Source organism: Eptatretus burgeri, chromosome 9, assembly GCF_056783735.1.
Source record: "Eptatretus burgeri isolate ZD-2024b chromosome 9, Ebu_testis_v1, whole genome shotgun sequence".
NCBI lineage: Eukaryota > Metazoa > Chordata > Myxini > Myxiniformes > Myxinidae > Eptatretus > Eptatretus burgeri.
The window spans coordinates 86,042,065-86,064,223 of NC_140969.1; the positions used below are offsets into that span (position 1 = coordinate 86,042,065).

General features: G+C 44.7%; 2 protein-coding genes across 4 annotated transcripts in view; one reads left to right on the plus strand and one right to left on the minus strand.

Annotated features, from left to right (window-relative positions):
- The window catches only part of LOC147020528 (choline/ethanolamine transporter flvcr2a-like), a 128,986-nt gene extending 114,860 nt beyond the window's left edge, over positions 1 to 14,126 (minus strand). For 2 of the 3 annotated variants that reach the window (XM_085895964.1, XM_085895965.1), the window contains exon 1: positions 13,423 to 14,100. In XM_085895964.1, coding sequence (XP_085752090.1) covers positions 13,423 to 13,932 — 510 coding nt within the window. In that variant the 5' untranslated portion in view covers positions 13,933 to 14,100. Of the gene's footprint in view, positions 1 to 13,422 lie in introns of all 3 variants that reach the window. The other variant, XM_085895966.1, reaches the window with a different exon arrangement.
- An 873-nt stretch (positions 14,127 to 14,999) lies between these two features.
- Positions 15,000 to 22,159, plus strand: part of LOC147020531 (disheveled-associated activator of morphogenesis 2-like) — a 332,638-nt gene continuing 325,478 nt past the window's right edge. Inside the window, exon 1 of the mRNA XM_085895960.1 lies at positions 15,000 to 15,320. The gene's annotated coding sequence lies outside the window, so the exon portion shown is untranslated. The remainder of the gene's footprint in view (positions 15,321 to 22,159) is intronic.

Genomic DNA, 22,159 nt, shown 5'->3' on the forward strand with positions numbered 1-22,159 from the left:
GCCCTTTTGTGGCGAGACTAATGAGCAATTTTTTGGAGTTAGACTTGAATTACTGTATCTCTCGAAAAGGGCCCTGTATAAGGCTCAAAAAGCATTTTTTAGTAAAAGTTGGGAACATGACTTTTTAACATTAATTAAGGTATGCTGAATTCGACTCGCCCTGTTCCCAAGCTGAATTTTGAGTTTTTGACCATCTAATTAGCATAAACAAAATGGCTGCCAAATTTACAATTTTGGGCACTTTCTTGGGACAGGCACTACTATACCAGCACAATGCTAATCTATTTTACTTGTGAACAACTGTTGTTAAGTTAACTGTTAAGTTGTTAAGGGCTTGTGTAGGCCTATACTAATGATTCATTCTTGTTTGCAGGCTACAATGGATCCCGTGATTAGCTTGAAGAGGCCGTCACCTGTAGACTACAGCCTGTGCATTTTCTGCCAAACGCATAAAGCCAGAAAAAAACCTGAGTGAAGCAACAGAACATGGACTCACAACAGTGGGGAGATCACAACAGTGGGGAGATCACAACAGTGGGGAGATCACAACAGTGGGGAGATCACAGCAGTGCGGTTGTGGACTGCCATTGGGCAACGCTGTGTCAAATCCAGGGGGAGAATAGAAAGGGAGGTACTCCATCCGGGTTTTGGAGGGTCCATTTATGGGTAGTTATTTCCAGTGTGGAAGAAGGGGCCACACCCAGCATTACTGCTGTGCCCCACCTAGACCCAGATCTCCCCACTGGTCATACGACCTGCAGAGAAATGGGCCTCTCCAAGGATCAAATAGGCCTGAGAAAGCAGAGCCCCAGAGGGTCGGCCCAGCAGTCACTTCTGGTGGCTCAGGAAACTAGTGGAAGCTGGACATATGGGACCATACTCAGCTGCTAAGGATGGTGGAAAGCGTTCCTCAATGGTGACAGTAGTGAACTGTGGGAAAACTGGCTTGGGACAATTGCAGGTACAGTGTAGAGTAGAAGGTGAGTATTGTGAGGCAGTGGTGGACATGGGGGCAAGTGAAACCATCCAAAGCCCATTAGGGTTAGACCAAAATGTTGGAGTCTGGGACAAAATTTGGTTTGAAGGGCATGGCCTCCAATTGGCTACAGGAGTTTGGTGATGATGGGTCATGGCATTGTCAAGATAGAATTTGGGACAGCCAAAATTGATGTGGAGGTATGGGTGGCAGAAGTATGTGACTAATGTTTGTTAGGACTCAACTTCCTTGTGGAGTATGACTGTCAGCTAGACATGGGATGGGAACACATGTGGCTGGGGACTGAGAGGTTGCCATTAGTTAGATTGGGGATGAACGTGAGATGGAGGTGCAGCTGGGATGGCTTGTGGTGCCCAAGGTTGTAAATGTGCTCCCCTCAACCAGTGCTAAGGCTGTGGTGATGGCCAAGTGGGCAATGGGACCCTGTCACAAGGAACATATTGGGCTGGTGAAGTCAGGGGGCTCAGAGGAGGCTGGGGAATGACTGGTTGATCGCACCCTCATGGACACCATCAGAAGCATTGTGGTGGTAAGGCTGCTCAACCTGTCTGACGAACCACTAACTTTGAGGACCAGGGTGACTGTCGCCAAGTGTAGCAGGGTCATTGGGGTCACAGAGGACAACTGGGTTGGGACATTTACATCTGCCTCTAAGTGGTGAGCTTGCAAGAACACAAACTTACCTGATCAGCTGAGTGATGAGAAAAAGGGAGAAGCGAATGATTGGCCAGTGGGGGTGATGGAGATGATGGCATGCTCTGGAGAGTGTTCAACTCCAGACCAGGTGGGGTACAATTTAATTGGTAATCATTTGGATGTTCTCTCTCTCTCCCTCTCTCTTTCGCCCCCCCTGCTGGTTGTTTGGTTTCTGGGTGTGGTGTCATGGCCACCGAAGGCTCCTGCTGTGTTGTGGTGAGATCTCAGTGCTTTTTTTTTCTTCCCCCTTCGACCTCCCTTTTTCCTCTTTTTCTTCCCAACATGTTTTTGGAGGTTGTCTGTGTCTTCTCCACCCCTTGTATCAGAGAGAGAGAGAGAGAGAGAGAGAGAGAGAGAGAGAGAGAGAGAGAGAGAGAGAGAGAGAGAGAGAGAGAGAGAGAGAGAGAGAGAGAGAGAGAGAGAGAGAGAGAGAGAGAGAGAGAGAGAGAGAGAGAGAGAGAGAGAGAGAGAGAGAGAGAGAGATATATGGCCTATTTAGGTGTGGCCTACCTGCTTTTATGAGACCTTGTAAGCTTGGTCCTTTTTTTTTTCTTTGCTTATAATGCACTTTCCTTCGTTTTTAGTGTGATCTTTTTTTTTTAGTTTGACCCACCCCTTGCTTTGTAAGGCTCGACCAAAAAGGGGGAGATAAACTGCTGATATGGCGGATACACACACTCGGTTTGAGGCGTTTGATAATTATTTAACAAGGAAGCATGCATGCATTGGTGTGCATTCCACCTGAAGGAATTGCCACACAAGACATTGTATTGTTTTATCAGTGGGGAAATAATAGGGAATCAAAATGTAAGAGCAGCATCAAAAATGAATAAGAAAATTGTTGTCTTTGTGTCTAATGAAAAATTTGTTCATGATGTTGCACGTGCAGGATTAACAACAGAGACTGGTCTCTTTATATTGGCTTTGCCACTGGATACCCCATCAATGAGAACTAGCCGAAACCCCATCACAGACGGATTCTGTTCCATGAGCCTAATATGACAACCAGTGGCGGCTCTTGTAAGAGCCGGATCCCAGTCGATGTACTCCATGGCCTTACCTAATGAGGCCTACAAAACGTCCTTGTACACGACATTTTTGGTGTACACTACACCTTGTGAAGAAGTCCCCTGATTTGTGCACGTGTCTACTTTGACGAACAAACACCGTGTCAAAACTTCTCAGGTCACAGTACTGAGAAAAACGTGATGCGACCGCTAGGAGGAGCACAAAATTGGTCCTTCAGTATTAATATAGAGATACAATGTTTCTTGTTACATTTTTTTGTGTCAAATTCACATTCTGAGGTAGTCAGCATGTGCAGAAGAGGGTTTTACATTGCAGACGCTATTTTCGAGGAGTGGAATTACACCTCTCAGCAGTGACGGTCTGTCGACCACAGACATAATGATGTCAGCGAATGACCGATGATGTCATGACGTCCTTACGCCTCTCAGCGGTGACGTCACACGTCACCATGTAAACGAATGTAAAACGAAAAGTGTTTATTCTGCTTCAGAGTTGAAGTTTGACTATTGCCACAATGTGCGATGCACTCTTACAAGTACGAACTTTCTTTCAGTCCAGGTCACAGTATCGAGAGAAACGTGATACGACCGCTAGGAGGAGCACAAAATTGGTCCTTCAGTATGAATATATATTGTTGTATCAAATGTACCACCGTTTATTACCAATGACAAACTGATTTGTATTCTGTCACGATATGAAACAGTTGTGTTGAAAATCTCGATGATTCCTTTAAGAGCTCGAGATGAACGGATTAAACATGTTATGAGTTTCCGACGGTAGGTTTATATGGTTCTTCCCGATCGAGGTGACGACACTGGTCTAAACATTTCATTTAAAGTTACTTTGAACAATTATGAGTACCAAATGTATGCGTCTTCAGCCTCATTAACATGTTTTAACTGTGGAGTGTTTGGACATGTGAAAAGGTTTTGTCCAAAAGTATCTTGTGTAAAGTGTGGTGAAGCAGGTCATAACGACACTGATTGTGAAAAAGATATTACCCTGGTTCCATGAGTAGAGAATAGAGTAACTCCTAATACCCAGATGCTTCCTGTTGTTTCCTCGCACAAGAAGACTCAGGGTTTTACTCCAGTTCCTAATCCTAAAGAAGACAACACCTCAGCTTTAGGAGATAATGAAATCCTCACTGACAACCCAAATGGTTTGGCTGTTGCTGCTTGTAGTGTGGAGATGGAGGAGGATCCCATTGCCGTGACAAAGAAATGAAGAGCATCCGATATTAGTAGTTCCAACACTACCGTAAAAAAGGTAGTTTTGGATGAAGAATGTGTAGTTGAGGATGCACCTCAATGTGTTACTCAGGGTTCTCCAAGCTGTATTGATACTCGGAAGAATGATTTTGGATTGATTGATGAAGAAAATGATTTTCAAGAATTACTATGCAACACTGGAAATTGACAAGTAAAGCAGGTGGTGAGGCTGATGTTGATGGTAAGCTCATTAGCAAGTCGTCACCAGCACTTCCTGCTGAGACCGAGCAAAATGGAGGTGTTTCAGTCCTTACTACCCCTCATTGATACAAAATCCCACTCATTATCCTGGTTATTCAACTGAGCCAGTGAATATCAGCCCTCAAGAGCAAGAAACCGAGGTTACTGCTCCGGTTGAACATACTGAGTACCAGAGTAAAGTTGAGGAACATTCTGGCAAATCTTCAGAGTTGCCAGGACCTGAAATAGTGACTTGTCAGACTGATATATTTGACCCAGGTGGGGCCAGGTCTGATTTTTCAGAATCAAATGACGAAGCTGAGGTGACTGAGTTGTCTCAATCTTCATCATATCAGTTGCACATAGCCCCACAACTTATTCTTGCTTTTCTGAATGCAACGTATCGACACTGAAATGTGATCATTAAAGATCATTTTCCTGATTTAATTTCATTTGTTCAAGCTGCAAAAGACATCATTAGGAAGCCTGATGAATTCAAGTTAACAAAGTCACAGTTTCATCGTCTTCGAAAGGTTGTTACAAAAGCCGGGACTGAAATTTCTCAGCAACCGCTCAAGCCTTTGGATAAACCATGAAAAAGATCATTTTTGGAACCTTAAATATGAATGGTGGAGGTGTAAGTCACAACCGCCAGGTTCAAGTGAAAAGTTTGTTTGATCGTAAACAAATAGATGTACTTTTACTCCAGGAAACGCACATAACTGAAGATGTGGAGTACGATTGGTGTCACCTCTTTAAGGGACAGTGTTTTTTTTTAGTAATTTGTCTTCTTCAGCTGCTGGTGTGGCATTTTTATTCAGACCGAGGCTCGTACCTGAATCATGCCACTTCCAAGAGGTTATCAAAGGCCGGTTCATCTCTCAAGAGCTGGTCATCAATAATTTTCATTTTACACTATTCAACACCAATCTTCTTGAAGATACTTCGTTTAAAAAAGGCTTCTGTACCTTTTGGGCTATCCAACTCTCAAAAAAGCCTCTTTTTCTTCATTAGAGTTGTGGTGGGACAACACAAAAGCACAGATTAGAGTGTTTTGTCAGCATTTTGTTTCAAATGTTATCAATGTCAAAAATACAACAATGGCTTTATTAGAAGCTAATATCATACAGTTAGAGTAAAGTGGCCAGATATGGAAACAGGAGAGACCAAAGGATATTAGTTGAAAAGAGGACCCAATTGAGAGAACCGACACAAGAGAAAGCAGCAGGGATGTTAATCAGATTAAGGATAAACAACATAAAGGTTTTAGATACTCCCAGCAAATCCTTTAAACAAATGGATTTTGTCAAATCACAAAAGACCATTTTTTCTCTGCTAGACTCAAGAGGAAACATGGTTGTTAACTCCAGTGATGTATGGTTGTGCATTAGAGATTATTTTTCAAAAATTTATGCAAAACACTGTTTGTGAGCAAACTCTGGAACTTTTAACTTCTCACGCACCTGAGCTTGGACTCACCAATCACATTGCCTGAGCTAACGCAGGCCCTTGCTGGATTGAATTCGGAGAAAGCGCCTGGAATTGACAGCTTACCGGCAGAGTTTTTCTTGGCTTTTTGGGACCTTTTGGGCCATGAGTTATTGAATGTCCTGGAATCATCTTTGGTAAATGGAGAACTGCCTCTAAGTTTTAGAACAGCGGTGGTGTCTCTTCTACCAAAGACTGGAGACTTATGGCAGATGAAGAACTGGTGATCGGTCTCGGTATTATGTATGGACTACAAAAGTGTTGGCCAGTCGGTTGAAGACGGAAATTGGTGATCTCGTCCACTCTTCCCTTCCCAGGAGGGAAGAATGGGAAAGAATAGAGTGAGGAAGTTTATTCCAAAGGCGGGAAAAAAGAGGAATGAAAGAGTGAAGATGAGCAGTGATTCGTGATTTTGGTAGTTTTACCAGAAGGGGGTTGTTGGCGGACCTTGAGCGCCCTGTGGAAATGTGGTTGGGACAAATCGCAGAGAGAGCAGGGGGGGCAAGGCTGGAGAGGAGTCGGTAGAAGACAGAAAGACCACCGACCAACCTGCGGTGATTGAGTGAGAGGCTCAAAGACTCAGCTTCATTGCGGGAGATGCCAATGATCTTAAAAGCCCTGGTTTCGACAGCGTGAAGTCGAGAAAGGTGGGAGGCAGGAGCACCAGCCCAGAGGGGAGAGCAGTACTCCATCAGGCTACGGACAAAAGCTTTGTAAGTAGTCAGGAGCTCAAGAGGGCCGAGGAAGGACTTTGCACGACGGAGGATTCCCAGTCGGCGACTGGCTTTTGAGGCAAGGTTGGAAATGTGACTTTCCCAGGAAAGGTCATGGCAGATAGTGAGACCCAGAAGCTTGAAAGAAAAGACTTCTTCCAGAGGATTGTTGAGAAAGTGGATGGGGGGGTTTTGTAAACGGTCCTTTCGAAGAGACATAGTGAGAGTGTGAGATTTGTGTGGATTGAAAGACATGTTCCACGTGTTGGACCAGTTTGTGATTTTATCCAGATCTGCAGTGAGCGAAGAAGCTGCTGCTTGCCGGTCTGAGGGATGACAGATGGTACGGCAGAGGGTGGAGTCATCGGCAAAGAGAAATAGAGGATTTTCCAGAGAGTCCGAGAGATCATTGATGAAAACCAGAAAAAGAACAGGGCCCAGAACGCTACCTTGAGGAACTCCAGCCTGCACAGGAAAAGGGGATGAAAGAACTCCATTTAGGGCCACACGTTGACTGCGACAGGAGAGGAAGTCTGCGAGCCATGAGTGGAGATGGCCTTGAATACCATGGGAAGAGAGTTTGGTGAGTAGGGCAGGGTGCCAGACTGTGTCAAAAGCACGTGATATGTCCAGGGATACGGCTCGGATTTCCTGTCAGGCATTGAGGACCTCCATCCATTGATGGGAGAGCAGTAGCAGCATATCCAGGGTAGAGTGACCTGGTCTGAAACCAAATTGATGATTGGAAATCAAGCCATTGGAGAAGAGGAAGGATTTCATGTCTGAAGCAATGATGGATTCCATAACCTTGCTGATGATTGGGAGAAGGCTGATTGGTCTGTAGTTACAGGGATCTGTTTTTGCACCTTTTTATGCAGGGCAGTGATGTTAGCAGATTTCCAAGCAGATGGCAGATGACCTTGGGAAAATGAGAGGGTGAATAGAACAGAGAGAGGGTGAGCAAGAGCAGAAGAGCAGGCTTTGAGGACACGTGGGCTGATGCCGTCTGGACCGGTTGCAGAATCTGACTCGAGGTTTGAAAGCAAGCTCTCCACCTTGTCAGGAGAAAAGGATACAGAGTCCAGGGACAGTTGGGTGCGACTGGGTAAAGTGGGTAGAGATAGTGATGGGTTTGGGACACAAGATTTAGCTGCAAACACCGAGTTTAGACATTCAGCTTTATCACGTGTGGAATCAGCAGTGCGGCCATTTGAGGTAAGGGAGGGGATGGAGGGGGAACATACACCAGAAACAGAACATACACCAGAACATACACTCTGATCAGAACTACTGTATCCTGAACAGATCAATGTATGGTCATTTTTTTGATCAGAGATTTGCTGGAGTGTGATTCCATGGAAAAAAAAAATTGGGATAATATTCCTTGACTAAGAAAAGGAATTTGATAGTGTTGATCATGTGCTTTTGCATCATGTGTTGGAAGCATGTGGTCTTGGTACCAATTTTAGGGCCTATGTATCCTTACTGTACAGCAACATGTTTAGTATTTTTAAAATTAATAATGAGCTCGTCTCTCCTATATAGGTATAGAGAGGGGTGAGGCAAGGGTTCCCCGTTTCTGGATTATTATTCTCCTTGGTTATCGAACCGCTTCTAATTCTATTGAGGAGAAATCTTTCAGGAGTAACTGTATCCACCGGGATTCTTTCACTAGTTGTTTCAGCTTATGCAGATGATGTTGCTGTGGTTATTAAGAATGAGAATGATATTGCTGCATTTAAGTGTTTAAATCTATTTTGCTTGGCATCTTCGTTGAACTGTAACTGGAACAAGAGTAAAGCTTTATGGGTTCCCAGTCTTAAAAACAATCTGCTGGGGATACGGTTAGTACCACTGGTGAATTTGCCTTCAAAGTTAAAATGGGTGGAAAAGGGAGTCAAAATATTATGCGTGTTCCTGGGATCCCCACTCTATGTCCTTAAAAATTGGGATGGGATGGTTGAACATGTTAAAAAAAGATTAGGACTATGGAAGAGAGCCCTACCCCACCTTTCCTACAGAGCTAGGGTTCTAGTTGTAAATAATCTGGTTGCCTCATCTTTGTGGCATAAGTTTATCTGCCTCCAACCACCGGAAGTGCTACTGAAGGCTGTTCAAAGGCTACTGGTTGTTTTTTTCTGGAGTGGGTTTCACTGGTTACAGCCAAATGTTATATGCTGTCCTTTGGCTGAAGGTGGCCAAGGACTTGTCGACATAAAAAGCTGCATAATGGCTTTTCAGCTGTGCTCCACTCAGATGTTAATGCACGAGGAACAGCTGCCTAGCCAACTTCTGGCCCGTCACATCTTGCAGCAAGCAAGTGGGCTCGGTTACAACCTTGAACTCTGCTTGATCAAACTCCAGCATGTCGATATATCTCATCTTTCAACACTTTATCAGAGTCTTTTGAATGCTTGGCAGAGCCTTTTGGCTATTCGCCAGCAGGAAACTTATGCAACAAACATGTTGTCGAAGAACCCCTATTTTACAACCCATTGTTTCCTGCAATTCCTAGAAGCCGTCACCTTGATTGCAGCAGGCAAAATCAAAATACTACACCTCCACCACGATTCCGGGTTGGGGTGGAAAACAGTTCCGGAGATAGCAGATAATGACAAGAATACGGTCAAATGGGATGATCGGCAAAATCCAAAGAGAAATTGTGAAAAAAAGTTCTCAACTTGAACTAAAATGGACTCGAGAAAGGTTTGTGACAACAAATGACTTAGGGTTTTCTGGGTTAATTGTACAACCGAGTCACAGAGATTTACCCTCCATTAGCTCAGGAAAAAATATTTTTCAGAAATATAGCAGTAAGGACCAATATAGACTGTCTACTCGAGTCCTACTCGAGGACTCTCCATTGAATGGAGTGGCCAGGTGGAAAAGACTAATGCTGGAAGCACTCCCATCTGAGCCTATATGGAACTCATTCTATCGTAATCTGGTTGCTAAAAGGACGAGATTTACAGTGGCTACTAGCACATTGGGTCATTCCTTCGAATAAGTTGTCATTTTTCTACCATATCCAGGTGCTGCCATTTCTGTATTTGTACAGAGGATTTGTTCCATGCATATGTTGACTGCACAAGGCTTGTGCCGTTATTTCAATGGCAGAACCATATGGCAAAAAAGATGCAAATTACCTTCTCACTAAGATTGTTTATTTTCGGGTGGAAAGAACAAGTAAACTCATTATTTTTGTTCTTAGTAGCCACAGCAAAAATGGAGATTTATTTATCGAGGAAGGAGAAATTGAAAGGAAAGCCGATTGGGATGTGCAATGTTATGTTTTTTTTCAATACCTTAAGAGCAACACTGAAACTTGAATTTTGTTTTTCTAAAAGGGAAAAGAGTGTTGATGTGACTTTAAGAAGTCTTGGTGTCATGAGGGGATTTGCAAAGTTCATGAGAACAATTTCTTGATATCCCTGTAGTTTTTTTTTTTTTTGATTGATTTGGAATGTATTATTGAGTTTTGAGTATTTATTGTTTACATTGTATTGATGTAAGTATTAATGTACTGCAACTAAACAGTATCTTTTCACCGACTGGCACATGTATATATATATATATATATATATATATATATATATATATATATATAAATATATATATATATATATATATATATATATATATATATATATATATATATATATAAATATATATATATATATATATATATATTTTATATTGTTGTGTAATGAAAAGATACAAAAGTCAAGTCTCTCTCTCGCTCTCTCGCTCTGGGATGTTTAGTGCACGAGCCTCGACAGGCATCAAATTAATACATAAAAGAGAGAAAACAGCATTTTTGACCAGAAAAGTCCTCTGGCAGTTTGTGGTCATGTCTTTTGGGTTGTGGAATGCTCCCACAACTTTTGAGCATTTGATGGAGTGTGTCCTTGTCCTAATTAGGCTACCATGGCAAACCTGACTGGTCTATTTGGGTGATGTACTGGTCCACACTCCCACATTTGAGTAAGCTGCCAAAAAATTGATATTGGTTTTCAGATGATTAAGGGGTGCAGGGTTGAAATTGAGCCCCTGCAAGTGTGAAATTTTCAGGTGGGAGGTTACTTACATGGTAACCTCCCACCTGTTGTTTTTCACACATGTTCTGCTACATCCCCCCTAATCATTTGCCTGAGGTATTCTTCCATCTGCTTGGAAGTCAGACCAAATCACCTTTATTAACCATCCTTGCTGCTTATAAATATAGCACGAGCAAAAATCACTTCAGCTTTGTTGCTCAGTGTTGGGTAATTTGCTTTGAGCCTCAAAATTAGTGAAACTAAGCATTTTGAACATTTCAAATTAGTCTCAATCAGATTTCAACATCACTGTAATGCATATTATCAAGTCGTTTGAGCTTTCCGAATTTGAGAACATGATTTATAATACCGGATACCACTGGTAGCGCGATACGGTACACATTTACATATTGAGAATTGGGGTCTTTCCCCCACCCTGAATCCCCGACCTCAGATATGGTACTCAGACAGAAACCATGCTTGGGGTACTTTTAGGCAACTTGCCAAATTTGGTTGGCTTTAGTTCAGTAGTTTTTAGTTTTTGCAACATATATAAATATACAAATTCACTTTTAAAGTACCGTGCAGTATTGATGACATTACAGTTGAATTGTTAATAAGAGATTACATTTGAAATTCAAATTTTGGCTATTGTTGCAGTCTGTGAAAGCCAAACCCACCCACTGCTAAAAGCAGTGTCAGCTGCTATTATGATACGCACAGTATGTCAGCCTACATTGGCTTTAGAATGCCAGTATACACCCCCACCCCAATCGATCGACAGATGTGTTTAGGGCTCACTGGCTGTTATTAGTGTGGGGTACAGCCTGGTGTTGGCTTTGTGGTTAGGGTGGTGGCTTGGGATCCTAGGGTCCTGAGTTCAATCCCCGTTGGCCGCTGAATTAAAATACACCAGGAGGTTGACTCAGCCCGTCATCCTTCCGAGGTCGGCAAAATGAGCACCAGTGTACGGGTAAGGGGGACACTGCATCAGCGGCATAGGCACGTCCCAACCAATGATGCAACCAGCAGCCACAGGCTGCACGAGAGAGAGAGAGAGACAGAGAGAGACAGAGAGAGAGAGAGAGACAGAGAGAGAGAGACAGAGAGAGAGAGACAGAGAGAGAGAGACAGAGAGAGAGAGAGAGCGAGAGAGCGAGAGAGCGAGAGAGCGAGAGAGCGAGAGAGCGAGAGAGCGAGAGAGCGAGAGAGCGAGAGCGAGAGCGAGAGCGAGAGAGAGACAGCGACAGCGACAGCGACAGCGACAGCGACAGCGACAGCGACAGCGACAGCGACAGCGACAGCGACAGCGACAGCGACAGCGACAGCGACAGCGACAGCGACAGCGACAGCGACAGCGACAGCGACAGCGACAGCGACAGAGAGAGAGAGAGAGAGAGAGAGACAGCGAGAGAGAGAGAGAGAGACAGCGAGAGAGAGAGAGAGAGAGAGAGAGAGAGAGAGAGAGAGAGAGAGAGAGAGAGAGAGAGAGAGAGAGATATTCCCCCCATCCCCTCAGGAATTGAGTTGGCAAGGTGGGGAAGGGGGAGGGGTACAAGAGGTGATCTCCCCAGCAGACTTGCCAGCTCAACTCATGGAGAGAATCCACTCTGCACGAACAATGGAAAGACAAGGGAGGTAAATCCAGCTGCATTTGTGAGACAATCAATTCTTACAACAAACATATCCCCTCAACAAACTCGATTGAACATTGAAGTGCCCATTTAGTGTGAAGGTTCAATACCGAGTATAACAGTCAGCCTGAATCTCTTGAATCACAGGTTGCCGTGTAGTTTTAACACTCAAAAGTGTGGATTCCTCCAAGTAAGAGTTGTTTTGAAGTTGGACTTGAACCTCAAGGGCCAAAAAATAGAGTGATGAAACGGGAAAGCAGTCCTTAATGGTCTACAAATAAGATCTGTGAGATGAATCGACGTTCAAATTGGTGCACACCTGACCATTAGGTACACAAGGAGGGACCTACTGAAGTGGAGAGGGGTGATGGGGTTGGGGGAGGGAGGGGATAAGGAGTGAGAGGATAGGGGGTTCTCTCCCACTTGTGAAAACGTTTCAATGAAACGAAAGTCCTGCATGAAGGTGAAACCAGGTTCGATGGCGTAATGGTTAGAGTGTCTGCTCTGAGTCTGGGAAGTTGGTGGTTCGAACCAACAAAAGAGTGGTTAAAATGGTATGTGCTGCTTCCTTGCTTGATGCTCAGCATTTAGAAAGGATAGATCATGGACAAACACCTATCTGTTGGCAACCATTCTGCAGGCCTCCATGGGCCTAATGGCGTCGAAGTTCCATGTAAGGGAACTCGTATTATAACTGTGTAAGAGGTTGTTCAAAGATTTATGTTGAGATAGACTCACGAAGATGCCATGAAAATATAATTTTGTCGATCAGAGGGAAACATTGTGACCTCGGTTTACCCGAATAGTTGGAAACGTTAAAAACTAGAATGGCACTCGGTGGAGCACATACCTCCGCCAAGATTACCAAGTTTACCTTTTGTTTGTATCTCACCGATAGGCCTGATCTGCATTCAGACCATTCGTCCTTGTTACACACCAAAATCTCATCAACTTGGTTCTTGTCACCTACCCAACTCAACGAGTTTTTCTCATAATCCATCCACAGCTTTTTGAGATGTCGTGCTAAAATATCTTTTCCGGCCCCATCTTTCAATGGTGAAGAAGCACTGAAAAAATTCCAGTATCCGGATGCGGATCTTCACCAAAATGGAACCAATTCTTCCTGGTTGCACACCTAACCCGTCCGCCAAATTTCGTACGAATCCATCCACGACCTTTCGAGATATCCTGCTCAGACAAACAGACACATTAGTATTAGTGGTTCAAATATAACCTCGGTTCACCTTCGCTGCTGGAGTTAATAATTAAAATGAATACCATCTTAGCTCGAGCGTTTGTGATCAGTGGTCCTCTTGAGATCCTCACCATCCACTTACAAATGAGCGTACTTATCGAAGCTTCTCCACGGGTACGAACCTGATTACCAAAGACACCAATAGCACAGGCGGTGGAGACCTCTGTGGGGCCGAACCACACGGCGGCAATTAACGAGGGCATGCTCAGGATGAACACCTGAGCAATGCCGCACAGGGTCTGCCCGAGCACCGCGACCCAGAAAAGGTCGGGTCGAACCCCCAGGGCTTTGATCCAGGCTCCCAGAAAGTTGAGGACGTTGGCGACGAGCGCCATAAATCGAAGACCCCGATGTGAGAGGATCCAAGTGACGGGCACGATCAGAAGCAAGTAGGTGATCATGTAGGTCATCGCCAACCAGTCGATGTCCGACGACGAGACGCTGTAGAAACGCGTGAACACGTCGTTCAGGATTGAAAACTCGATCCACTGAAAGGAGTTGCTCATGGAATGGAGGCAGAAAAGGGCCAGGATTCCCCAACGTCGCTTGTACACGCGGGTTTCGCTGACGACATCCGCGGGCTCCAGGTTGAAGCCGGTGATTCGGTTTTCACGAACCTGGGGCTCATCCATACCGTGCGGTGTTCCGTGAGGTGGTCCAGGTCCAGCACCGGTCACATTCAAACGGAACAGTTTTTTTCTTAAATCGACACACAGCACCGATACGTATACATAACTTTGTATTCCTTGTGTAACGATGACGAGACGTAGACTTTATCCAAGTCAAGGAGACGCGACCGACACGCCCATCAAAACGCTTCTTCCTCTTCTGATACGCCGAAGATGCTTCACGGTCATTTACCTCAGGGTGGCGGCTGCATACCTGAGGAAACGTGCGGTTTCGCTTTTTTTCGTTTCTTTTCAGCTTTTGTTAGCGCCATCGATCGCGTCCTAATTTTTTTTATCGAACATTGTGTGTAAACCTTTGTTTTAATATTTTACGTTAAACGAGTTGGAGCTGGGTAGAAGTACCTCCAGATTAGAGTACGCATGGTATTTGCCATGTTCGTATCGATAGTTTTGTTTTTTTTGAAAAACATCTTGTTCTGTGTTGAGCTCAAATGTACTTGTTCTTTTTTTTTCTTCTTCTTTCAACAGCAGAATCGTGGTGTTTTAAACGTTGTTTACGTAATTTGTGATCCAATCTGTGAGGACCGCCAAATTATTAATTTAATTAAATAAACACTTCCAGAAGCCTGATTCTGAGGGGTGGGAGGGCAGAGACCGCCAACAATGATTTTATCTTCTGGGTATCCGGCTGGAGAGGCACACAGGGCCTGAGGTGTGAAGGGAGGGCGTGGCGTGGTTGATTGCTGTCAAAGGCTCAAAGCTTTATGGTCCACCACCACAGAGGCCCCACTGCTTCGATCGAGGTGGAGAGGAAACCAGAGAGGATGTTGGGAAAGTATATGAAGGCTGTTTGAGGTGCACTGTGGAGAGAGCAGTCCAAGTGGACTGACTGCTGGTACACCTAGCTCTCTGGTCATGGTCATGGTCATGGTTGTGGATGTGGTGAGCGGGTGTTGTTAGAGAGGGGTTCATAATCCAAAAGTTTGTTTCTTTCAGACTGTGTCCCACATTGAGCCTTAGCCCCAATTGGTTCAAAGAGGTTATGGTGACTGTGTGTTTCTGCCAGGTGCACCCTTCCCGCACAATTACACTGGTTGTTGTTGCTCCTGAAGTGGACCCTCATCTTGAAGGTGTGCGCTGCGTCTCCGGGGCTGGTTGTGGTGCTCAGTTCCTGAGAGTCTCAACTTGCCCGCTCTCCTTGCCGAATCTCAACAATCACTCAGTCAAGGACTCCACACAAACTGTGAGACAACGAAATACAACTCCTCACCTCCTTCTTCGCAAACAGAAGCTTCTTCATATCGTATGGCATCACTGGAAGCAGCCTCCCTCTCTTTGTGGAATTTCTGAAGGGACTGCATCTATACGTCCATATACAGTGGCCTGCAAAGGTATTCACCTCCCTCCAAGGTTTTCACATTTTGATACCACCTGAGATTATTTCATGATGCTTTCAAATCAAACTTAATATATAGTCTTCACAAGCTACTCCAAAGTGACAAAGTAAGACAAAGTAAAAAAAAGATGTCGATGAAATGCGAATAAGTTCGATTAACATGGAAAACCAGATGATTCTCATTTGCATAAGTATTCAAACCCTTTGCCTAATCAACCCCAAATCACTTCAGGAGCAAATTATTATTATTATTACTGTTATTATCATTATTATTATTATTATTATGGTTTTTTTTCTATACCTTGTCGAGACTCGTATGAGAGCTAACACACAACGCACAGCAAGGGGGCATGAGACAAGAGGGGCGGGAGAGTGAAGGACAACACATTGGGGAACAGAGACATTAGATCTGTGGAAGGGAGAGGGATGAGGTGGGGAACACGGGGTATACAAGATGAACATTCCAGAGACTTTCAGGAAGGAAAGCAGAGAATTTGAAGGAGGTTGGTTTGGGGTGGATTAACGGGGGTAGAAAAGATCGAGGTTTTGGATGGGGGAAGATAAGAGATGGTGGTGAACAGCTGTTTTGAAGGCCTGGAGGGAAGAATGGGATTGAACAGAGTGAGGGAGTTTATTCCAAAGGTGGGGAAAAAGAGGAATGAAAGAGTGAAGGCGAGCAGTGATTCGTGATTTTGGTAGTTTTACCAGAAGGGGGTTGTTGGCGGACCTTGAACGTCCTGCGGAAATATGGTGGGGACAAATTGCAGACAGAGCAGGGGGGGGGCAAGACCAGAGAGGAGATGGTAGAAGACAGAAAGACCACCGACCTGCCTGCAGTGAGAGAGTGAGAGGCCCAAAGGCAGCCTCATCACGGGTGATACCAATGATCCAAAATGCCTTGATTTCCACAGTATGAACCTGAGAAAGGTGAGAGGCAGGAGCACCAGCCCAGAGGGGGAGAGCAGGACTCCATAAGGTTGTGGATGAAAGCTTTGTATGTGGTCAGGAGCTCAGGTGGGCTGAGGAAGGACTGCACGATGGAGGATTCCCAGTCAACACCGGCTTTGGAGGCCAGGTTGTAAATGTAGCTTTCCCGGGAAAAATCATGGCAGATAGTGAGACCCAGAAGCTTGAAAGAAAGGACTTCTTCCAGAGGATTGTTGAGAAAGTCGATGTGGGGTTGGGGGGGGGACAGGGGGGGTTCCAAACGGTCGTTTTAGAGAGACATAGTGAGAGTATGGGATTTGTCAGGATTGAAAGACATGTTCCACCTGTTGGACCAGTTTGTGATTTTACCCAGATCTGTAGAGAGCGAAGAAGCTACTGCTTGCTGGTGTGAGGGATGACAGATGGTACGGCAGAGGGTGGAGTCATCAGCAAAGAGATAAAGATGATTTTCCAGAGAGTCGGAGAGATCATTGATGAAAACCAGAAAAAGAAAAGGGCCCAGAACGCTGCCTTGAGGAACTCCAGCCTGGACAGGAAGAGTGGATGAAAGAACTCCATTTAGCGCCATAGGTTGACTGCGACAGGAAAGGAAGTCTGCGAGCCATGAGTGGAGATGGCCTTGGATACCATAGGAAGAGAGTTTGGTGAGCAGGGCAGGGTGCCAGACCGTGTCAAAAGCATGCAATATGTCTCAGGACATGGCTCTGCTTTCATATCCGGAATTGAGGACCTTCATCCATTGTTGGGAGAGCAGAAGCAGCATATGCAGGGTAGAGTGACCTTGTCTGAAACCAAATTGATGATTGGAAATCAAGCCATTGGAGAAGAGGAAGGATTTAATGTCTGAAGCAATGATGGATTCGATTTAATGTCTGAAGCGATGAACAGCAAGCTCTCCACTTTGTCAGAAGAAAAGGACACAGAGTCCAGGGACAGTTGGGTGCGACTGGGTAAGGTGGTTACAGAAAGTGATGAGTTTCGGACACAAGATTTTGATACAAACACCGAGTTAAGGCATTTGGCCTTTTCATGTGCGGTATCAGCAGTGCGGCCATTTGAGGTTTGGGAGGGGATGGAGGGGTAACATACACCAGAAGCAGATTTGATTAGATGCCACCAGGATTTGGAGGAGGCAGAGAGGTTTGAGAGTTTAGACTTGAGCTTAGAAAGATGTTGTTTTCTGGCTCTCCTGAGGATAGATACACACTTGTTCTGAGCTTTATGGAAGGAACTGAGATTACCCTCAGTTGGGTTTGCTTTCCATGAGGCAAATGCAAGTTGTTTCAGGACTACTGCCTCACCGCAACCTTCAGTGAACCATGGGCGGGAGGAAGGGTAGGACAACTGAACACGAGAGGGGATAAATCTATGCATGAGAGAGAGCAAGTTTCTTTGAAAGAATTCCCAGGATGAGTTGATGTTGGAGAAAGTAACGATGGGAGATCAGTTTAGAAGTTTGATGGCTGCTTGGAGACACTGCCAGCTGGCCTGAGTGACGGCGCTGAGGTGGTTCTCTGATAACAGCCAGAGAGATTTCCACTTTGACAAGCACGTGGTCAGAAGAACCGATTGGAGCGGCGGAAGAACAGCAGATATTTTCAGGGAAATTTGTCAAAATCAGATCCATAAGAGATGGAGTACCGTTGGTTGAGATCCGGGTCTGGAAATTGACCGATTGAGTCAGTCCCAATGAGTCGCAGAGGTCTTTTGCTGAAGTGCCATGACAGGTGAGAGAGGTACCCACACCCAGCTAACTGGCATGATGACAATTGAAGTCACCACATATGAGGAAGAGAGAGTTCGGATGAGAGGATAGGAGTTGGTCCCTGTTTTTGGATAGTGAGGTGTAAGTGGAGTCATCACTGTTTGGTGGACAGTACAGAAAATATATAAACACGAGGTGGGAGTGGAGGGGAAGCCATAGCTGCAGGTATTCCTGGGGGTGTGGGGGAGTGAGGGCAGTGCATGGAGAGTGAGGAATAGAGTCTTTGATAAAGAGAGCAACACCTCCACCAGGACGAGGCTCAGGTCTGTCATACCGAAGGAGGGAGTAACCAGGGAGATCTACTTGGGAGTCATAGACGTCTTGAAGGGGGAAAGTTTAAGGTGATTTGTTTGAAAGGTGATAAAATATCATTGGAAATCATTGTGGCATATGCCAACCTTTCCTTTTCTCTTCGGGCTTGGTGCGGTGTTTGTTCACCTGTATTCGGATTCCCATGTATGATCAATGTCACGTTTTCATGGAATCACAACCCGAATGCCCCTTTGCTGTGCATTCCATTCTTCCCAGGTTGCTGAGAACGTCAGGCTATAACTTTTTGTACACCTGAGTTTCGAGATTTATTCGCCAGTTTTTCTGTCTTTTGTAGAACTCGTTTGACCCTTGTTCTTCGGGCTCACGTGTATCCCCAATGAAACTCGGTGTAAATGCTGATAATGGCTAAGGTGACAAATCTTTACTTGGGCGACATGCATGAGACTTATGGCGATTGAGGTCATGAAGGAAACTCGGCTAATCTTTACTACCAGTTCGCAACAAGATCAGGTGCAACGGACTGAGGTGAGGTCCTTCAGACTGAACAGGAGTGGTCATCGGCCCCCCGGGTCCATGGCAATTTATATATATATATATATATATTTTTTTCAGTATAATTCTCTCTCTCTCTCTCTCTCTCTCTCTCTCTCTCTCTCTCTCTCTCTCTCTCTCTCTCTCTCTCTCTCTCTCTCTCTCTCTCTCTCTCTCTCTCTCTGCCACATCTTTTAAGGTACAAATACAACTTTGTGTTGGGGGTAGCATGGGCTATGTAGCGGTAGCCTCGCGTGGGGTTGTGGGGGGCAGCGGTGGGGGCGTAAGTTCTCTATGTAAATGTGTTCCGTGTAGTGCCACCTAGTGGTGGTGGCAGACGGTATGACAATTTCCAAATTTCCTCGAGCTACAATGTTACTTAATCACATTTGTCTTCTTGCACAATTACAAATATATATTAATGTTTTTAAGGAAAAACAAAAAACATGGTCAATCCATTCATGAAGCCATGTGACTACATGTTTATTTATTACTGTTTGAACGTCAATTGCACCCTGACTTCACACACGTATGTCCATTAATTATGTACAATTGGAATGTACTTTTCGACTTTTCGACCGTTCAGACTGCTGAGACCCCTTCGACCTTTGAAAACCCTTTAAGATTCCTGAAGACCCCGAGGATCCAAAACACCCCGAGAACCTAAAATACCCCGAGGACCCAGAAGACCCAAAGCATCCAGAAGTCCCAAAATACCCCGAGGTCCCAAAGGTCTCAAAAGTTCCTGAGGATCCAAAAGTCCCCAAGGACCCTAAAGTCCAAAAAGTTCCCAAAAGTCCCAGACAAACGTCCCAAAAGTTCCCAAGCACCCAAAAGTCCCAGAAGACCCAAAGCATGCAGAAGTCCCAAAAGACCCCGAGGTCCCAAAAGTTCCTGAGGATCCAATAGTCTCCAAGGACCCTAAAGTCCCAAAAGTTTCCAGAGGACCTAAAAGTCCCAAAAGTTCCCAAGTGGTGCTGGCAATTTCCTTTTTTTTATATTTAAATTAGGCAACATTGTAGTGAAAGCACTCTTCACACGGGTAAATTTGTTCTTCCTTTTCCCCCCCCCCCAAAAAAAAAAACCAGAGAGGCCTGTCAAAGTTTGTCATCGTGTGTGAGACATTTCTAGCAGGAAGGGACATCAGGACGAATTGGGGGGGGGCAAAGGGAGGGGGGAGTGGGGGCAGGGGTGGGATGGTTGGGGTGGGGGTAAGGGTGAGGGGTTAAAGCACTCAATGTATGGGTAAATTTGTCTTCCTTCTCCTTCTCACCCAAAAGTTTTGGCAAATACGACGAATAATTGGTCCGTCAGCGAAGCGATGGGTATGCTCTGCAAGTATTTTATAAATACTGTACATTGTTGCTTTATTTACGTTAAAAAATTTAAATTGCGAATTTGTCATTATATCGTGGTCCACATGAGCAAGCTGGACTTTATCACTGAACATCCTTGTTTTGTTGACACAATCGAGGCTTATGGAGGACTTTTAACACAGAACTGATAAGGACGTAATGGAATGTAAAGAACAGTCGGAAGAGGGAGTGGGGGAACATGCTAACAGCACAATTGAGCAACAAAATGGAGTAAGATTTAGAGGGATAAGGAATGTGAGGAAGAACGAGAGCGAGGGGAGGACACATGGGGTGAACAATATGGAGACAGCAGCAAACTCATCACAGAAATGGAAGGAAAAACTGGAAACCGAGAAAGAGGTGGGCTTGGGGGCGGGTTAATGGGGGTAGAAAAGATCATGGTTGTGTAATGTGTATGTTTGGATGACTTGAGATTGTGGTGAACAGCTGTCTTGAAACCATGGAGGGAAGAATGAGATTGAAGAGACAGGAATTGGTTCCACATAGTGGGGCAGATAAGAGCAATTTTTGAGAGGAATCATGCAAATGATGATACAAGCATCAAATTTGGCACATTTGTTCTCCAGGGGATTCTAATCAAATCAGCCTGATTGGCCATTTGAAAATCCAAATTTTGAAAAAATAAAAAAATAAAAAAGTCAAGATCACGAATCAATGTTGGATGCTGGCTGAGATTTGTGAATGTTTCAGAAACATCAAAGACGTTCCAAGTCTGCCATGCAGTTTTCTTCCCTTTACCGCAGAAGGCAGACACGACGTCACATCCAGTGAACGCATGGAAGTATGGGATCCCTCAAGCTTTCTCAAGCCCTATTTCAGAAACTACCTCATGGACTGGAATCCATCACGCCTTGGCTCCTTGGCCAAAGGCAATCCACATGTTCTCAAGACCTAGTTCCTGTAAGGATGGCAGTACAGATATTGCTATGACTAGTACGTCCGTGTCATTAGCCTTAATGATAATGGACTTGCTACCATCCGTCGTTGCATCCCTGGCGTGTACAAATATTCGTGTGTCAGCTTCTTCATGACAACATGGAGACACAGCATCCAGTGACTTCCTTGTGTTGCTAATGGCATCTTCTCCTTTTGTGACAATGACTGTGCTTGTCGTCTGTGCTTCACACATCTTTTCCGCAAGGAAGTGAAACAGCTCAGTCTTGTTGCTGTCATCTCAAAGAAAGCTTCTCCAGTTACTTGGGGTATTACTGTTTCCTGTCACTCTTCTTCTGATTCCTTGCCACCTTTTCGACCTTGCCTCGGACTTCAGACTTGACTTCTTGTACACATCAAACATTACGTCCACCCTCTCGTACCTGGCACCATAAGATTCCACCTTTGGGATGATGTCTTCTTTAGCATAGTCATCAAATATCTTTGAAGTGCGTGGAGGTAAGGCATTGATAAGTGCTGAGCTATCAATGATGACTGCATCTCCCCTTGGTTCTCTGTCTGGGATGTTCACTTGCGCTTCAAGAATTTCAGCCAGCTGTGACTTCAAATTTTTTTGAATTTTTTTTTTCTTCAAAATTTGGATTTTCAAATGGCCAATCAGGCAGATTTGACCAGAAAGCCCTGCAGAACAGAAATGCCAAATTTGATGCTTGTATCATCATTTGCACGATTTTTCTACTATCTACTACACTAACAGGCAGGAGAAGAGATGTACGATCGAATGAGTGGAGGTACAAATCTCTATTATAATACCAAGCTTGCACACTAAAAACTCAGCTCGCCGTCACACAATCCCTATGAAATTGCTGTGGCACTTAGCGGACATGCCGACAATGTTTGGGAAGTCTTGGCATTCCATAGTACAATGCACATTTTGCACAATGCGTATTTTGTCATTCCCCGTGTACGGTCTGTCGTCTGCTACCAGCTATGTTGTACTGCTATCCCGTGCATGTGCACGGGTATCGCTAGTTTAACTGATTCTTC